The sequence below is a fragment of the Eulemur rufifrons genome, chromosome 17, assembly GCF_041146395.1.
Source record: "Eulemur rufifrons isolate Redbay chromosome 17, OSU_ERuf_1, whole genome shotgun sequence".
Classification (NCBI taxonomy): Eukaryota; Metazoa; Chordata; class Mammalia; order Primates; family Lemuridae; genus Eulemur; species Eulemur rufifrons.
Genome location: NC_090999.1, coordinates 24,099,273 through 24,119,130, shown reverse-complemented (window position 1 = coordinate 24,119,130; position 19,858 = coordinate 24,099,273). Strand labels below are relative to the sequence as shown.

At 35.6% G+C, this 19,858-nt stretch overlaps 1 protein-coding gene across 5 annotated transcripts in view; it reads left to right on the top strand.

Annotated features, from left to right (window-relative positions):
- RANBP3L (RAN binding protein 3 like) overlaps positions 1-19,858 on the top strand; it is a 40,460-nt gene that overhangs the window by 19,346 nt on the left and 1,256 nt on the right. Inside the window, exons 2-14 of one of the 5 annotated variants that reach the window (XM_069492312.1) lie at positions 2,085-2,143; positions 3,018-3,057; positions 3,604-3,621; positions 4,785-4,859; positions 6,776-6,847; positions 7,195-7,334; positions 9,420-9,523; positions 10,634-10,718; positions 13,252-13,354; positions 13,696-13,826; positions 15,223-15,343; positions 17,023-17,165; positions 19,625-19,811. In XM_069492312.1, coding sequence (XP_069348413.1) covers positions 2,085-2,143; positions 3,018-3,057; positions 3,604-3,621; positions 4,785-4,859; positions 6,776-6,847; positions 7,195-7,334; positions 9,420-9,523; positions 10,634-10,718; positions 13,252-13,354; positions 13,696-13,826; positions 15,223-15,343; positions 17,023-17,165; positions 19,625-19,811 — 1,278 coding nt within the window. Of the gene's footprint in view, positions 1-2,084; positions 2,144-3,017; positions 3,058-3,543; positions 3,622-4,784; positions 4,860-6,775; positions 6,848-7,194; positions 7,335-9,419; positions 9,524-10,633; positions 10,719-13,251; positions 13,355-13,695; positions 13,827-15,222; positions 15,344-17,022; positions 17,166-19,624; positions 19,812-19,858 lie in introns of all 5 variants that reach the window. The other 4 variants (XM_069492310.1, XM_069492315.1, XM_069492311.1 and 1 more) reach the window with 4 other exon arrangements.

The window sequence follows — 19,858 nt, the reverse complement described above, 5'->3', positions numbered from 1 at the left end:
GCACTGTCTGGGGAACGGACACGCCTGGAGCTTTGACTTGGGGGGACAGGCGGTACATGGACAATGTATGTAACCTGAACTTTTATATCCCCCATAATAAGCTGAAATTAAAAAAAAAATTGTTTGGGAGAAGGGGAAAGAACCTAGGTGGAAGAGGGAGTGTGAAGATTATCATTTTTCTAAGTGCTGGGCAGTGTCAAGGAGAGACAGTGGCTGCACTGACACTAATGCACCTTCAACCAGATCATGCATCCCTACTTCCCAGCACAGTGCTGGCACAAAAATGATGCTCAACAAATACTTGTTGAATTAATGAATAGAGGTGGCCTTCTTACATTGCCATATGCCCTTTGTACTGCAAGTACCCTTTGTGATTTTCTCCTTAATGCTGCCACTGAAGATCACTTTTGCATGTTTTTAGCTGTATGTTTTGATGGAGGGAAAGTCAAGATGTTATTTGTCTAGGCTTCGGTCAAGTCATGCTATTTTGAAGATGACTTTCCTAAGCCTAGTTTAGAAGAACCCCATTTATTGTTCTAATTTACAAATATTACTTTGCATATTCACAAAAACTATTTCTTTTCAAAGTCTCTAGGAATATAATTTCTTAAATCTAATGTAATTGCTAGAAAAGGAGCTTGTTCTGAGAAAGAACAAAGACTTGAACTATCGTTTCATAAGGATGGGAATGCCAATATGTTATTGAGCATTTTCTGCTGGAGATTACTTGGCTCCAAGGGCAAACAGCATGGTAAGCACCTGCATAAAAAAACTAAACAGTTTATTTATAATCTCACTGGACTAGAAGGTGCCCAAGTTCACATGGCACCAAGAGATTGACAAAAGGTGTTCTCTCAGAGTCTATGACCCTCTCTTACGGGATCAGATTGTGGGGAAATAGAGAATCCCTTTCTGGCATTTAAAAAATGTAATTGTCTGGTAGTTTCTTGAAATTCCTCAGCTAGAGCTTTATTTATTCAGCTCAGGAATGGAAAATTACCTGAGTGTATGCCAAGACAATATATTGGTAATGGTTGCTATAATGAGAAAAGTTCTCAGGTCTTATTTGGGCTCATCAAGAATGTGTTGTCATCACTTAGCAATGATAGCTATGAGTTTTAGAAGGGGGATTGGTGGAAGGCCAAATATTTAATATCTTTTCTTTAAGGCTTTTGTGTAGTCTTGATAAAATCTAAGTAATTGTATCTGAAAATCTCATCTAATCTTCATATGAACTTTATAAGGTAAGTACTGTCATAATCTTCATTTTTTTCAGATGAGGAAATTAAGGTACAAACATATTAAGTTTCCCAAAGTCTATAGCCAATTAGTGGTGGAACTTATATATTAACACATGCCTATCTAACTCCAGAACCCAAGCTCTTAACCACCATATATTTCCTAAGAATTCTGGAGTGCTGATATTTAAAGCTATTTTCAGTCCTGTATACCCTAGAGTGAATGAATTTGTCTCTATTATTAATATCTTACCTAAGATAGGAAAATATAAAAGATTAATAAGGCTGGCAGGACTGAAGACAAAGTTTACCTACTTTACAACACTGTGTAAGACTAATTTTTATTCTAAATATTGAAAATATAGTTTAGTATATGAATACTCTAGTGAAGAAAATATGAATTATTTGTAGATTATTTTAAGGATGTAATGCAGTGCATCTATATCACTAATACTTTAAGATCTAACTCAAGTAGAAGCACTATTCATAGATGAGATTTTTCACTCATTGAAACTTTTTATTTTTAATGTGTTAATCACTATGTCCTGATGAGATTCTAAAGGCAGCTAATTATATTTTGTTTTCCTTAAATACTTCAAGCATGTTCTTTTAATGGGATTATCTATTTATGGAAACATACTGTCACTTTCTCCAAGTATTAATTTCTGTGATTAACTGTTATATTGTGTATAAGTATGCAATTTATAGTATTCATGTAAAACAGCTTGGATTTATTTTACTCAAAGGTGGAAAAATAAAAAACAAAAATTTCTTCAAATACTTTTAGTTGGTCTTAGAAATGTCAGATTATGCTTTAATTTCTTGCCTGTTCTTTTTCCTTTACAGAAAAATCTGTCATTGCTCAACCAGTATTTGTTTTTGAAAAGGGAGAGCAAACTTTTAAGGTAAGGTCAAACTACTTTTCTTTAATTTTACTTTGATGAAGAAAATTATATTTCAAGAAGCTAGCTATACTAAAAGATATCACTGCTGCATGATTTTATCCTGTTGTTCATTACGCAGAGGAGTGCCTCCAGAATATTTATATGGTCAGGATTTATAGATAACAGTGTGGCTGAAATGGGAAGCCAGAGACTACTTATTATAGTAAAACAGAGAACATGCTGTTTTACTATAATAATATGTTTATTTGTAGTAACGTGAAAAGGGGAGGGGCTGAAAGAGATTAGGGGGCTAAGACTCCTCATGCCCCCTGCCAACTGACGTAGCCTAAAACTGGGTATAAAATAAATTCTACACCGTGAGATTTGACGTTAAAAGGGATCTCATGGATCCTACCTGCTTTTTCAGCATCACACCAAAATCATCTGCTATGAAAGACAAACAGTAAGATTATTAGCATTCTCACTTTAACTTATTTGAATATTACTTTCTTGGTATTTGTTCTTACTCATGCAGGTAATTTACCATACTACTACAAAACAAATTAAACTAAAGAAAAATATCAACCTCCAAGACCTCGTTAAAAAAGCAGATTCCAGAGCCCCACCCTAGATCAACCACTTCAGAATCTTGAGTGTCAGTGCCTCAAAATCTCCACTTGAACAGACTCCCACAGTGTAGTCAATGAAACATAAACCACTATACCAGACTTTTGATTTTTCTTGACTATGTGCCTTAGTGAATAAAGGTGAGCTGCTTTGTCCTGGCTGGGCTGAATAGGCCTGGCTTCTGAGAATTCTGTAAAGTGGCAGGGTGGGAATCTGATATAAATATAGCAAATACTCAGCTCTCATCAGCAGCTTTTTTTCTCTTCAGAGACCTGCAGAAGATACCCTGTATGAAGCAGCAGAACTCGGTAATGGTTTACACCCTGTATTCCAAAATCAATCTTTATCCAAAGAAAATAAGCAGGCAGAAGCATTTTGGCATGTGGCATAGGCTATGTAAAACTTAATGGTTTTCCTTATTTTTAGACACGCAAGTAGATTGGCTTTTGTTTTAAAAGATAATATGTAGGTCCCCAAGAACACAGATGTTAATGACTAAATTTCATTATTCTCTACTGCCTGTCCCTTAGCCTACCAGAAACAGTCTCAGTGGAACCTCAGATGCACATACAAATTTTTCTGAAGCCACTCATTTCTAATTTTTTTATACTAGTACTATATGCCTATGGGTTTATAATCACCAACCAGCATTTAAAATTGTGCTTCAGGAGTTAATGTGTTATCAAATGATGATCTATGCAGGCAAAAGGAAATTCTGCTTATCCTGCCATATCATGGGTTGAAGATAATTTGTTATTGCAGCAATTTTACCCTTTCCATTGAATTTCTTACAGAATGTAATGGTTTTTCAAGAAAGCGTGTACGGTCTTCATCTTTTACTTGGCATACTACAGATTCTCAGTCCCGGGGAGGTAGGTGTAGCCTTGACTGTTGACTGTTGACTGTTATGTTTCTTCTGAATGTGACATTACTAAGAAACTTTTCAAAAGGGTAATGTTAAAATTCTTCCCACCGAGTAGTGTGGTATATCGTTATGTGAAAACAACATTCTATAAAATGGATTGAACAGTGAATCAGTATTTAAAAATTCCATTTATCAGCATAGAAAAATATACTGAAGGCCGGGCACGGTGGCTCACGCCTGTAATCCTAGCACTCTGGGAGGCCGAGGTGGGCGGATCGTTTGAGCTCAGGAGTTCGAGACCAGCCTGAGCAAGAGCGAGACCCCATCTCTACTAAAAATAGAAAGAAATTATATGGACAGCTAAAAATATATATAGAAAAAATTAGCCGGGCATGGTGGTGCATGCCTGTAGTCCCAGCTACTCAGGAGGCTGAGGCAGGAGGATCCCTTGAGCTCAGGAGTTTGAGGTTGCTGTGAGCTAGGCTGATGCCACGGCACTCACTCTAGCCTGGGCAACAGAGTGAGACTCTGTCTCAAAAAAAAAAAAGAAAAATATACTGAAAAGACATGAGTGATAATGTTAGCAGTGGTTACCTTAGGTAGTGGAATTACAAGGAATTTGGTACCACCCCCCCCCCACCTGCCCCTCCCTCCCCGTCCCCCGCAACCCCGCTTTTGTGTTTTGCTGTGTTTCCAAAGCTTCTGCATTGAGCATGTATTAACTTTGTAATTAGGGGAAATGGCCATTTTTAAAGCAACCATCTACCCTTCAAAAAGAACTTTATCATACACCATATTCTGAGTAAATCAGTCACTTTTCTTCTCTTCTACACTCAAAGCACTCCAGTGATTCCTTTTATAATGGGTCCTATTGCCTTCTGCCTTGTAATATAGCTACCTATGTATATGTCTCTCTCCTCCACCGTGAATTCTGTGTGGTCATCTTTATGCCTGATAGAGTGTCTTCCACAACATGAGCACTCAAGAAATATGTATTGAATTGAATGGAAATTAGTTTATCATCCTCACCAGAGGCACTCTTTATTTTTATTGATAAAAACAAAGATTTTTCTAAAGTAGTGATATAGACATTTTTCCAAATCAGCAAAAATCTAAATTAAAACAAAAAACCCACTTTCTTATTGACTTTAGTTTGCAATCTCCTTTTAGTGTCAACCTTGTCTCAGAAGCGAATGAGATCTTCATCCTTCACTGACTTCCCAACCTTTCCCCTTTCTGGGCCAGGTAATAAAGAAGTTCTAGAACCTCAAGTTTGATGCTCTGGCTTTTCAAAATCATTCTTCTTAATGATGAGTTTTCTTTCTCAGCTATCATAAAATGCTGACATTTTAGCAACAAATCAAATAGAGACCTTAGCAAAATGTTCAGGGAAGAATACCTTATGCATTCCAACATCACAAATTCAGGTAGCATATGTGTTTTATTCTGGTAGGAAGTTTGAACTTGATGTTTTTAAGGAATTCCTGTTTATGATAGCATTATTTTATATAACGCAGCCATATAAAAATAAAAGCAATTTTCACTATTTTACTTATTATTGTCCATCTACATAGTTTATAACATATGTAGTACTTGAAATATGGAACTATGCTTTAGCTTCATCTTCCAAAGTTTAGGATAGGATTCCATTAAACTTTTCACTAACTAAAACATCACTTCTCTTTACTTGAAATTTGTAATGTTTTGCTAAGGAAAACTATTTTATTATAATAAAATATTTGAAATGGTGACACTTTCTTCACATTAAAATGATGATTTCTGATGGGCACTGTGGCATGTACCTGTAGTTCTAGCTATTTGGGAGGCTGAGGCAGGAGAATCACTTGAACCTAGGAGTTCAAGGCCAATCTGGGAAACATAGCAAGATCCTGTCTCTACAAGCAAAATAATAAATAAATAAATAAATAGATAGATAGATAAATAAATGATGGTTCTATTCTTGTGTATTTTTATTTCTGAACAATCCACTGCCTTTTCCAAGTTAAGTTTGCCACTGATAAATAAAATATACAAACTATTCACTTCATTTGAACCTATTCCCCTCTACCAAGGAAATTTGTTTTTAAATGAACTAATCTATATTTTTATTAATAACTCCAAGCATGACTGAGCAACAGTATGTCAGGCATCTTTTAGACCCAGAAGAGATACTTCCCAGCTCAGCAGGCCCATTCTAACCCAACTAACAAGCTACAGAACTTAAGAGAAATAGAGGTCCTAATCCCAGAGGCAAAGGTGTTCTGTTTTATTTGTGCATAAAACAAAGGAATGGCTTTAAATTATTTAGATAACTGCTTCAATTCATTTGAATTCATTTATTTTTTACTGGACACACACATACAAAAAGAAATAATGAATAAGGAAACATTGATATCAGCAAGCACCATTCCATTTTATGTTATGCAGAATGTTGGTAGTGTTGGAAAGGAGAAAAATATGGCCCATTTATTGTCGGTTTTCAATTATGAAGATCATTATTGAACACTGAATTAGAGAAGCAGTTCTACTCCAACCTTTATAAATATGTCATAATAGTTTGAAGAATACTTTGAAGAAGTAATTCTTACTCTTTTCTCACCTTCATGAATCAAATGCCAAAGGTCACTGTTTCTGCAGTTTGCAATCAAGAGGAGATCCCTTTGAAACACATAGAAATTCTACGCTTGCAGCCCGCACCACAGTCTTACCCGGCCAACACACTTATAGAAAAATAACATAGCAGAATGGTCAACTTTACTTCTCTCTTCAGGTAGATTCATTAAAGCGAAGAGGGCAGACTTTGCTAAAGATTTCATAATATTCTATAAGAGCTATGTATCAACGCACACAAGGTTAATTACCAATTCAGATTTTATAATACGTAGAATTTCTCACAGTACATTATTTCATGATTCTCAAGAAGGCTGCCCTTTCCATTAATGACCTAATTTTCAATTAGATTTCTGAGAGTAAAGAGCACTATGTAGCGGAACTTACCTTGGCAATCCCATTTTTAGCAGAACCAGCGCTCTAATGCGCACTGCTTATTACGCTATTAGCGCCGACAGCGACATCTACTGGTGAGTTTGGAACAGAATTGTTAAATGCCAAACAGTGTAGAAACTCATAGATTTAAAAAATTTAAATATTTTTTCTTACAGTGAGGAAAAACAATGTTTTTATGACATCAATTCTTGTGCAAAGTAATGTTGACGAAAACAGTGCAGAACAAGGTACGCAACTTCTATTTCAAAAATGCCATAAATTTTACATTTTACTGTTTATATTTTAATCTGCTTATATATGTGTGTGTTGAGGGGTATGGAGATAGGGTGGGGTGACAAAACATGAAGAAATATATTTGGTAAGCCAGGTCCCATAATCAAAATTAATAGCTATTGGGCAAAAGCTAGGCAGAGAGTTAGTAGTAGGCAATTCAAGAGCTATTTTGACTTTGATTAATTAACATTACTCCCTCATTTAATCATGGCTTTAGAAAATAAGCATTATATTAGCTAGAAATAGAAAAGAAGGAGTATTTCATTAAAATACATTGATTTTTAAATTCTATTCTTTTAAGATCCTGTGAAGTATTCTGAACATGTTCTCAGACCTGCTATTTTGCAGCCACCTCAAGTTCAAAGCTGTGACAAAGTAAGAAAAACAGTTGGACATAGTGCATTGGAATCCTGTAAGACGAAAGAAAAACCAAAAAATAAGGTAACAAAACCCTCAACAGTCGGACTGACCTTAATTCCTCATCCTTCTTTTCGTATGTTGTTTTAGGCTCCCACATCCAGAATTGGGGGTTGCGTAAGCTTTGTTCTGTTGCTAAAGCAGTTGCCAGGCTCGAGAAACACAGGGATAAATAGCAAAAAGCCCTTTATAACCTTATTAAACTTGTCCTCTTAAATTGGAGAGTTGTTCCCTGGAACAAATCTTGTGGTGTCTCCTAAGTTGTAAAGCTCAGTGTACCAGGCGGTGGGAGAATCAGGGGAGCAATGAGGTGGGCAGGAGCCAGAGTCAGTAGTTGAAAAAGGGACAGGGATTTTCTATATCTTTAACTGGTTGACATCACAGTGTGGCTCTGCCAGTTTAGCTCATACCAGGGATTCATTCCAGACCCATCTTCGTGAATAACAGGAGCAGAGAACTCCCTGTATAGTAATTAGGAAGGTCCGGGAGGCCTCCAGAGACAGACAAGAATTCTTTCCTCCAACTGCTGTAGTGTCTGAATCACTCATTGTAGGCCTAAGGAGACATTCATTTGCTCCAGCCATGCAGGTCTGGGTTTGAGGGTCTACTCTGTTGCTGTAGTGATAGCTGTGCCTTCCAGCAGAAGCAGACACTTGGGGGGAATAGGATACAAGACAGGTAGGTTGGAATTTGAGAGTTTTTCCATCAGCCATTTGTTTCGAGCTAAACTACTGAGATTTGGTCACATATTTTTGTTTTGTTATGTTTTCCCATAGTGAACATAAGGACAGTGACACATGGAACTGTAAAAAATACCAGATTGGTACTAAACCTGCCTCTGTCACTATCTAACCATGCTTATCCAAACAAAGCACCACCCAACATACTTTTTTTTAAATCAGTGAAATGAAAGAGTTGAACTTGGTCAGCATTTACCAACATTTTTATATTTCCAAACTCTTTTCTTTGCAAGACATGATTTAGTGAGACACATTATGAATTTAAAAATCATTTCATCATTTTTGCATGTCATATGTGATTTGTAAGTAAAATGTTTTTAATTGTACATAGTATATTAGTAAAAGTTTTCATTTAAATGTAATGTAATAATTATCACCATGTTACGTAAGTTCTCTTTTTTCTATTTAAGAAGTGATACATGTTTTTTAATTTGTTTCAAATTATGTAAGAAAAACTGTGTTGACTAATTTCTAAAATGTTATTTATTACATTTTATTTTGGAATGGCATGTAATATAAAGTATAGATCAAAATTTTGATTATATATTATGCATCAAAAGTAGATTAAGTTACCAGTCAAAAATTTCAGGATGAAGAAATGAGTGGGGTTTTCTCTCACATTGGGTGCCTGTGAGGGTGAAGCTCTTAGGGTATTTCCAGGGATTAAATAGTCCTTAAAGATAGCTTTGCTACATTTGGGAATAACACCAATTGGGTATCAGACAGAGGTGGGGGCTGGGGAGAAGGGATGGGTGTATACCTACTTGATGAGTGCGATGCGCACTGCCTGGGGAATGGACACGCTTGAAGTTATGACTGGGGGGGATGGGGGTGGGGGGGAGGGGATGGGTGCACACCTACATGATGAGTGCGATGTGCACTGTCTAGGGAATGGACACACTTGAAGCTCAGACTCGGGGGGATTGGGAGGCATGGGCAATATATATAACCTGAACTTTTATACCCCCATAATGAGCTGAGAAAAAAAAAAAAGATAGCTTTGCTAATACAGAAGTAAGAATTAACTTCATTTGGCTAATAAGCTAAAAATTACAAAAAGTAGTGGTATTCCTGAATGTTATGTACAGTGTCTGGTGTCAGACACACCTCCCTTGTATGTGACCTGGGAAAGTTATCAATATTTAAGCTTTTTGAGTCAGTTTACTCATCTGTAAGATGTGGATAATAGAAGTACAAAGTGCACAGAGTTGTGAGAAGTAAATGAGATAATGTACCTAAAACACATAGAGCAGTACTTGAACATAGTAAGCTTTTGATATATTTAATTATAATTATTGTTTTCTTGTCTGATGCTCCCTTAGTAAGGCATTTTTAATGAAATTTTTGATGGATTTTTTTGTACTTTCAGGTTTCTGAGGAGAATTCCTATTTGCTAAGTGAAAATTTACCAAGTGCCAGAATTTCAATCCAGCTGTCCACTAACCAGCATTTTTTAGGTGCAACATCACTAGGGTAAGTTAATAATGAGAAAACAGAAGGGTTGTCCTTCATTCTTTCTTTTATTAATGTAACCATTCACAAAATAATTTTCTGACATTGTATGGATAAATTGCCAAGATTCTATTTGAAAGGAAATTTTATAAGAACACAAGTTTAAGATGTTTTTAAAAATATCTCTAGTATTTAAATATTATCATATTAATATTGGATTTTCTTCATTGTCTCATTGACTGGGGTGAGAAAGAACTTTTTGAAAAGGTATAGCTAAACTTTGTTAGGTTTAGCTAACCAAATGTTAGGCAACATCTGGTTATTAGATTAGCCTTTCTTCCCCTTTCTCTGGCATTCTTTTTTTCCTCTTTTTAAATTATTTTTGTCATTATTACTTACTGGCATACGTTGGATAGACAAGGAAAGCGGTATAAATCTGCAAAATGAAAGGTTGATATTTATCAGCATTACCAGTGATGAAGGAATGTTTGATCTGAGACATAAATCTAGCTGTGGACATAAATTGACTCATACGATTAGGCTCTGTAGCATTTGCCTTCTGTGCCCACTAGGGATGGAATGAAGAACCCTCAGCACACCTGTCTACAAAGAGAAAGGTGAATGTCTTTGAGTTTCTCATCATGCAAAACACTTTTAATATTTAAAAAAGTTTCTGGGAGGAAAAAAATTAAACCAATGCACGCTCAATTATAACTGACAAGATAGGTTGGCTTTGCTTTTACTCTGGAGATCTCTGATTGCTAAAAGCATCAGCCACTTGAGGAAAAGAGTGTAGATTAGAGATTAGACAGGCTGTGCTGGAGAAGCAAAAAGGTAAGGGTTGGGCAGCCCTCCTGGCAGATCACACAGCCACTGCAGTGGTGGGCACAGGCAGCCAGGACTGGTCTCTGCCAGTGCCGTGACAGCTGGCAAATATTTTGACAATCACCTCTGGAAGTACCTATCTCAATTTTTCCTTTATTTTTCATTAACTTCAGATAAAAGTTAACAGTAGATGTTTATGTTTTACATAAATCTATTAAATCATTTGATTATTTCATCTGCTAAGCCATTTAAAATGGCTTTATCCATGTATTTAAAATAGCAAATGCTTGGTTTTTTTTTTCTTAGATGTCAACCAAACGAAGATAAATGTTCTTTTAAAAGCTGCAATTTCAATTTCGTTTTTGGAGAAAACATGGTAGAAAGAGTTTTGGTAAGATTTTGGTAAATATTTCTATTATTATGTGGAGAGTTGTCACTTCAAATTTCTGAAGGCAAATTTTTAGATAATTAAAAGCAATGTTAAATTGGAGTATACTTTTGACCTCCTGAGTTTGAAGGCACATTTTCTTTAACTAGAAAGATTCTCCTGGAAAGCATGTCTTAGTTGTTAGAATAATAGACAGGAACTCACAGAGGAAGGGAACTGTATAATTATTACATTATTACTAATGTGAAATATTAAATAGTTCTTTGACTTATGTTAGATCACTAGTACCCAAGGAAATCCCAGGATTATCTGTCATAGCTAAATAAACTCAACTGGTGATATTTTAATAGTTTTTCAATAGCATTTTCCAAACAAGATACATTTAAAATTAATTGCCAATTTGTTCTTACTAGTTAACCACAATGCTAACTTTCAAGCCTTTACATCAAAAAGCATTACTATAACTTTTTTTTTTTTGCTAGCTTTAAGAGAAAAAAATCATAGTGCTTTACTTCCCTAGAGGGAGTATACTTGCCTAGTGAAAACAGCTAACTACCATCATCTTTATTCAATACTGAGTATCCTAGAAGAGGCATCTGCTGCTCTGCCCTTCCCAGAGTTCGGATCTCTAAGGCAGCATAATCTACAATGGGGAGCTGTACAGCAAAGTGAAAGCTATGGAACAACTGTGCCTCTGGTTTCATCTGGTCCATCACATCTTCATACCTTTTCCAGCTTTCACTCGGATCAGGATGTTAGCTGAGGTAGCGCCAGGGAGCTAGCTTGTCTTAGGGTTTACCAGTTACGTGAAGAATCCCAAGGAAGCTGCAGAGATTTTAAAACCCGTTTAAGGGCTCAGATGAATGAAAGAACTAATTCATGAAGCCCAGTTTATTTCAAGATTTTTCGGGCTTTCATAAATCAGTCATTTTTAAGATCTAGTTTATTTTAGACATGCCCCAGGCTACATGCCAATTCAAGAGTAACAGCAGAGCTTTTTGGCTTAGAGGCACCCTTCTGTCATTCCCAAAATGAAGGTCAACTTCAGCAGTCCTAGAGCTGTTGACCTATACCTTTGGATCTGAACCAGAATGGACCAACCTCCAGGCTGAAGTTCCAGGCAGTGTAATTAGGCACATTTATTCCATATCATTTATTTCTAAGTTTGATACTAGATTAGACACAGCTTCTGTAAGATATCAGGCACAATGCTTTCCAAACCTCACAGGATCAACTTTAAGGTTCAACTCAATTTACCAAACATGTGCTGAGTTCTTATGGTATATAAAGCATTGATCTCAAATTTGGCTGTATATTAGAATCACCTGGTGAGACTTTAAAGGCTGTCCCATGCCTGGGCCTCATCCCAGACCAATTAAATCAGAACATCTGTGGGGTAAGCTAGAGTATTAGATGATTCTAATGTACAGCCAGGTTTGAAAACCACCTGAGTAAGTGGTTATGCAAAGCTAAAGGAGACACTGTGCCCTAGAGGTGTTTATAATCTAGGAAGAGGAGACAGATACCTATACAAATAAACTATAGTCGGGACAATAGTTTTGGTTTGAGAAGGAACTAGTGCACATTTCCTATGTGCATTTTAACCTACAAAGAAATTTGAGCTTTCTATCTCTTATTGGTAATATCCCAAAGATAACAGGAACTATAGAGATGATTTATACTTGTCCTCTAATCCTGTAAACATGTGGCCTTGTGATTTGGGGACCAGGATGCACTCCTGGCTTGTTGGCTGACCATGTGCTTTTAGAGTAAGTCATTTAAACTTTCTGTGCCTTAGTTCCATTTCCTTAAAATAGGAATAATTACAACCCTCTCTACCAATTGTAAGGGAATATCTTGGTGTTCAATTAAATAATGTGAAAGAATCTTGAGTTGGTGAGGGAAAAGATATAAACATGAGTTCTTAAGTATCACTGTTCCAATTCTCCCTGTTCTGTTGAGGGACATATATCATTACAAAGGGCTTAGCAATAACTCAGTCTTTTCTCATGCGGGCCTTGGTTACAACAAATGTACAGAGCCCCAAGTATGTAGCTTTAAAAGTGATTGTTGGCAAAAATTGCCTTGGGGGAAAAGTTAGGATTTTTTTCTACAAAGATATTCTCTGAGACATTTAGTGGGGTCTCTGCATAATTTTTTTTTCTTTTTTCCATGAAGTGGATAGCAAAAGTGAATTTCTGGGAATACTAAAATACCTTGAAACAGAAATGATAGTTGTACCTCCTGGGTATCAGGTTAGCCTAGTGGGACTATGGAACAGTTGCTACCTTCCTTTGTGCCACTAGAACTTTTTCCATTGCTGCCAGGACTAGATCCTGCCTGAAGTAGGCTGGTGATAACTAGATTATGTTTTCTGAGGATTAGAACCAAGATCTTCTAACAACAAGGAAGAGTTCCTTGTTCAGCACATAGGAATCCAAAACAAAACTATAGCAGCTGAGCTTGTTTGCTGTGTTGAGATAGAACAAAAGTATCTTTTGGCTTACTGCAATAATGCATCTTTTCCCCCACCTAGGACACTCAAAAACTCACCCAGCCTCAATCTGAAAATGATTCATATACCAAGGAAAAACCATTCAAATCCACTCTGGAATTTCCTGTCAACTCTTTAAATTCAAGTAAGACTTATTTCATTTGTAAAACATTTGATTTGATTCAACCAGTTTGTTTCCTGATTTTCATGTCATATAATTTCTATAAAATAAAAAAAATAGCATTTCAAAAATTTTTGGTAAAGGTTAAAGCATATAAATATGGTTACCTGATGTATAAGCTTTAAAATAGTTTTGACTTAATGCTATGGAGGAATCAATAAGGAGATTTACCCAAACTCAGGTGCTTTGAATTTTTAGAAACATTTATTATTATCAAAAGCCAAGGGGACATGTGTTAAGGGCAAAGAATTTTCACAGTAGAGAAAATGTGGTCTTTTGTGTGTTTTTCCTCCATTTTCTCTTAGGAACAAACTCTATTAAAAATGCATCCCTAATTGAATCAGCTGCTGCTTTCTCTTCCCAACCCCCACAAAAATGTTTGCTGGAGAAAATTGATGTTGTAACAGGGGAGGAAGAAGAACATAATGTGTTAAAGGTCTGTATATCATGTATTACTCTTTCTGGTAGCACTTACATACGTGGAATAAAGTTACCATCGGCAGGGACATCTTTAAAAGTACAGACAGAACAGTTTTCATAAAGACTAAGTTGTTTTAATAAAAATGCTGGAGGCTCCCAAAGATTAGACTAATATTTTGTTATCTTCTTATATTTATATGCATAATTTGCAGAAGATGGGTTGTTGGGTTTACAACTATTCCTATTAGTCCCTTAAAAAGAAGATAGCCAAGGATTCTGTCTCAAAATAACTTCAGACCCATGCTTTATACTTTTCATACTTGCTTTTATAATTAGTGTTATCACATGATTAAATAATTCTACTTACACTCAAGGTTTTGCAACGTTGATGACTTGATTTCAGTTCAATAAGAGTTCTGTTTTCCTTTTTAAGAAGTTTAGAATTTCATATAGCTCAAGAATTTCACAGATGTACACTACAATATCATACATAGGATCTGAATGTTCACTGGTATCACTATCAGCATAGGCATATGAAATGTAATTACTACAACTTTATCATTTTTCAACAAGACAGGAATGTTCCTTTGCCTTTCTTCATCTGATTTTCTCCCAAACTCTCTCCATTCCTCTTCACTTCCCCCATGATCTACAGACACAAGTGTGTCTCAAAGCATAACCCTTGGATTAGATTAACTGTAGCCTTATTGAAGTAATTGCTAGGTGTGAAGCTCTGGCGTGCTATATTGTTAACAGGTTGTCTAGGTGATTTTTGTCCACAGCAATATTTGAGAACCACTGGTAATCATTAAATTATAGTAGGGTACCCTGTGGTATCACATCCTAGTTATTCACATTCTCATGCTATTTTTGAAAAATTTTAAGCATGAAAATAGTTCTATGATTCCTTTGTTTTCAAATAACATTACATAGCTCAAATAATAAGTTTAATTTAAAAGTTAGTGTGTGTATATATACATATATATATAGAGAGAGAGAGAGAGAGAGAGAGATTTTTTAGTGAGAACGCAGGAAGTATGTATGGTATTGTACAATTTATAGAAAAAAAGAGAAACATATGTATTGGCATGTGTATACGTACAAATATCTCTGAAAGGATAAACAAAATATCAACAACAGTGGTTACCTGTTGTGGGGGTGGAAATTGGTAGATGGAAACAAGGGTTGGAGGGCCTTTTCACTTTGTATGTCTTTTTACTTTTTGATGTTTGAACTATTCAAAAATTCCATGTTTTTAAAAGTTAAATATAATAAATTTTAAAAGCTGGTATATAAATCATTAACAAAGGTTATTCTGGTAAAAGAGCAGACAAATAAGTGTTATGGCATAGGAAATAATTTGCTTTGAAAAAATTTCTATATATTTTACATTTTTAAAAATTGTCATTTAGATCAACTGCAAGCTTTTTATATTCAACAAAACAACACAATCCTGGATTGAAAAAGGCAGAGGAACTTTGAGACTGAATGACACAGCAAGCAGTGACTGTGGAACATTACAATCAAGACTAAGTAAGAAATCATTTTGTAAAGCAAGCCATGCTTTCTCAGGGTAAAATTTCTAATATAGGCACACATAATTTTCTGCAGATGTATTATAAAACACATCAATAAATCAGACTCTTGAAAAAACAATATTATTCCTAACGTATTATAGGAGCTTCCCATTTTAAGTAGGCTCTCCTGTTAGACTGCATGGGTTCTAGTTCTGACTCCAGCACTGACTGATAGTGACCTTGGACAGGTTTCTTAATCTCTTTCTACCCTAGTAGCATCAATTTAAAATGGGGGTGTAGTTCAAGACTTACTGATTATGAGACTGCAACAAGATAATGCATGTAAAACACCTATTTCAGAGCCCAGCACACACCTAAATAGTAATCTCATTATTATTTGAAAAAATATGACGCAAATTATTTAGTAAAGTGAAACATTTTTCTAAAAGAAAATACTTGCCACATAATTTATCCTTGGCATTCCAAACATGGTGTGGAGGTTGGGATGAAGAGTCAATTTCTAAGGATAAAAGGTATATTGAATCCTGCAGGCAGAGTGATGATCCGAAGCTGGAGCCAGTCAAACTGAAAGATACAAGAGCTTTGGCATCCAAAAAGACACAATGGGCATTGTTCAGAGGCCCAAACTGAAAGTGAGCACAGGCAGAGATCTGGTGGGGTATATGGGTTTACTGGTCAATTTTGAGAGGTCAAAGCTTTGGAGGAGACCACAGGTAGAAGTTGGATCCAGGTATGTGGATAGTTGTTGAGTTTTTGATACCAAGCTGTAGAAATGAGTAAGGAATAAAATTCAGATAAAAAGAATAGGAACAGTATTTTCAATTCTGTAACTGACAAACAAGTTTCTAAATAACCGAACCAAGTAATATTCCTAAGGCAGGTACTAACTAGTTCTCTACTCTGATTTAATTCTACTGCCTGCCAAATCTGTCCCCCCGCCCCCCCCAAAAATCAAAAACAACAAACCCAAAGCAACTTTTCTTTTTATTATACAGGTAATAACCATTCGTTGTAGAAAACAGAAAATATAGATCAATGAAAGAAAGAAATAAAATCACTTCAAGACTTATCTTCCTGAGATAGCATCTGTTAATAGAATATATTCTTCTGGATTTGGTTCTCTATATACATAAATGTATGCATAGATTGTAAAATTTGTGAATCACTGTGTTTATTTTGCTTTGTAACATGGTTTTTTCTTTTACATAGCATACTATGATCATCTTTCCACATCAATAAATATATTTCAGCAGTATTCTTAATGGGCTCATAATATACTCTTAAATGGTTGCACCATAATTTATTGAACTAATTTAATTTTTTGGACACTTAAGGTTTTTGTTTCAGTTTTCTCCATTGTAAACAATTCTTGGATAAATATTCTTCTGACCATTAGGTCTTAAAAGGAGTGCTAAAATTTTTACCACTTTTAAATATTACAGCAAAAACAATGTAATCCCAGCACTTAAGCTAAAAAAAAAGTTCTCCAACATAATAAAACTCAAAGATAATTTAAAAACCAAATTATAATCTTGTCAAATTACAACTTAATAGTAAACGTACAGTCTGAAAAACAACTACAAGATTTACTTTGCTTTCAAAAACAGTGAATTCCCCTGGAAGGCTAAGGCATCAACAGTTTTGTTGTCTGACATACTCACCTTCCTATTTCAGTTATGCGCAATCAAGGCAGTCTGAGGCTGATCCTCAACAGCAAACTGTGGGCTCAAATGAAGATTCAAAGGGCAAACCACAAAAATTTACAAATAACAGCTACTGATTTAGAAGACTATAGCATCAAAATATTTTTGATTCAGGTAAGTGAGAAACTTCAGTGATAGAGGATTATCCTACTGTAATAAAAGATCTCTGAAATTACTAATTTGTTTTTTTCATTTTGTTTAAATAATCTGTACCAATGGCAAAAACCAGCCATTCTTTCTGGTTGTTTACAGCCTCAGAAATTAACACCAAAGTAATCAATTGGTATCCATTCCAAAACATTTGTATGATCTATGCAATCAAATCTCTACCCTTTTCTTTACTATTGAACTTATGTCAACATTCTTAGTAAGTTACCAAAGCGGCTACTGTCAGAAAGGGCACCCAGAAAGAGGTCAGCAGAGTATGAAGCCTGACGTTTATCCTGCACACTGAGATTGAGAAGGCTTTGGGATTACCAGAAAGGAACCAGTGAGCAATGGAAAAACACAGGGCTGGAAAGTTAAAACAACCAGTCCAACAGCAAATTCCAATTCTGGACATGAGTAGATCTCCAGGGTAACAAGATGGGAGCACAGCTTTAGTTGTTTCTGGCAGCAGGAATGCTCAACCTCAAACACAAGATCCAGATTCAAGAGAGCTGGCAAGAATAAAGCAAAAAACCAACAAACAAAAAACACAAAAAAACAAAAAAACCCTTGGTTTCCCCATGGGCTGAGACTCAGAAGACTGGCTCAGTACCCAAGTGACTCAGGCAGAGGTGACAATACAAGCAAATTGGCTTCCATATAGTAATGAGAAAAAAGTTGGTAAGTGCCCAGTGATGAAAAACCAAGGTTTTATTAACCACCAGTAAGTGCACTGTTAGGTGTAAGTGATGTTGAGTATTAAAATGTTAGGGTAAGGTAATGTTCATCAATGTTTACCACTTTTTCGGGAGACGGTACTGTTAGGCCAGATCCCCCTGGTTTTAGGTGGGTAAAGCAGCCAGCCAGAGACTGAAACTGTTAACCATGATAAGATTCGGGTACTCAATACCTTACCCATGCTGACTTTTTAAATAGTAGAAGACTTATCAGAGATAAGAAAACCAAATGCAGTAAAAATCACTCAAAAGTCCATCCTCAGAGATGGTCACTATTAACATTTTTATCTTATATTTTAGTACATATGTGCATCTGTGTGTATGTATATATAAACATACATGTGTACCAGATTGTACATACTGTATGACTTTTAGGCAAGTTACCTAGCTTTCCTTAAACTAATTTTACTCACTCCCGAAATGATGGTAACAATAATACACTTTAAAAGGCTGCTGAGATTAAATAGCTAATATGATTGCAAAATACATACATGTGATTTTAAAATTTTTTTTTTTGAGACAGAGTCTCACTCTGTTGCCTTGGCTAGAGTGCAGTGGCATCATCATAACTCACAGTAACCTCAAACTCCTGGGCTCAAGTGATCCTCCTGCCTCAGCCTCTGAATAGCCTGGACTTCAGGTGCGCGTGCCACCACACCCAGCTAATTTTTCCATTTTTTGTAGAGATGGGGTCTCACTCTTGCTCAGGTTGTCTTGAACTCCTGAGCTCAAGTGATCCTCCTACCTTGACCTCCCAGAGTGCTAGGATTACAGACTGTCAGCCACTTTGCCCAGCCCATCAATATAATTTAACTTAATGTAAATGAGTATTTTCCTGACATTAATAGTAGTTTATTCTTCAAAAATTCTTTTATTAGGTGAAAGAATTCTATTCTACTATGGACTATGATTTATTCCATTAATCCCACTGACCCGAATGACAAAAACCTGAGATTGAAATATCAGCCAATTTGCTGACTAGCAACTCATACAAGTCATTTTACCTTTCTGAGACAAATTTCCTCTTTTGTAAAAGGAACAGAGAAACAAGTATATATTGGATACTTGTGCTATCTGCTTTTGCTAATATAAATGAAATTAATACTGAACCCACAGTTTTAAGGATTGAACTAAAAATATTGTAAGAGTAAATGTTATATCAATGTTATCGTTACCATAATTTTTATATTAATAACCATAAAAATAGCATAGTTGAAAAGTAAGAACTTTTTATGTGTTTATGGTACAATATCATAGACTGCTCTAATGAGCTCAGCTTCTCCACAAGATATGTGGCTTGGAAGAATGTCTAAACAAAGTGATGGAAAGTAAATGGAAATCTTTTTTTCCTCACAATCCTATAATTTTCTATAGTGTAAAATAGTGGAGGAAGGATGGTCTTAACAAACTTAAATTCAAATAGAAATTTTGAACCACCAAATTTCATTTTCTGAATTTAAAAATGTACAAATTGGGTCCTCATAAAATCGTACACTTTAGGATGCAATTCCGTTCAAGATTAATTGGCTTTTTATCCTTTAATTTTTAGGGTTGTTAACACTTTCTTACATTCTAGATTTATGCCATATAAATCCTTCCTCACTGATAGTGAAAGATTAAAAATGTGTAAAAGGTGGCTAACATTAATAAGTTATTTATATTCTTAACAATTTAATTTTCCTCATGCAGGCCAGTGCCAAAGATACAGGATATTTGTATGCAGCAATACATCATCGTCTTGTTGCACTTCAAAGCTTCAATAAGCAAAAAGATGTCAATCAAGCTGAAAGGCAGTCAGAAACAGTCCAACAATTAAGCTGTGATAGCTGTGATGAGGACGAGGATGATTTCACCCAAGTCACTAAAAATAGATCAGGTAAATAGCCTTTGTTTTAAAAGGCTTAAAAAAGAAATCTTAAGCAC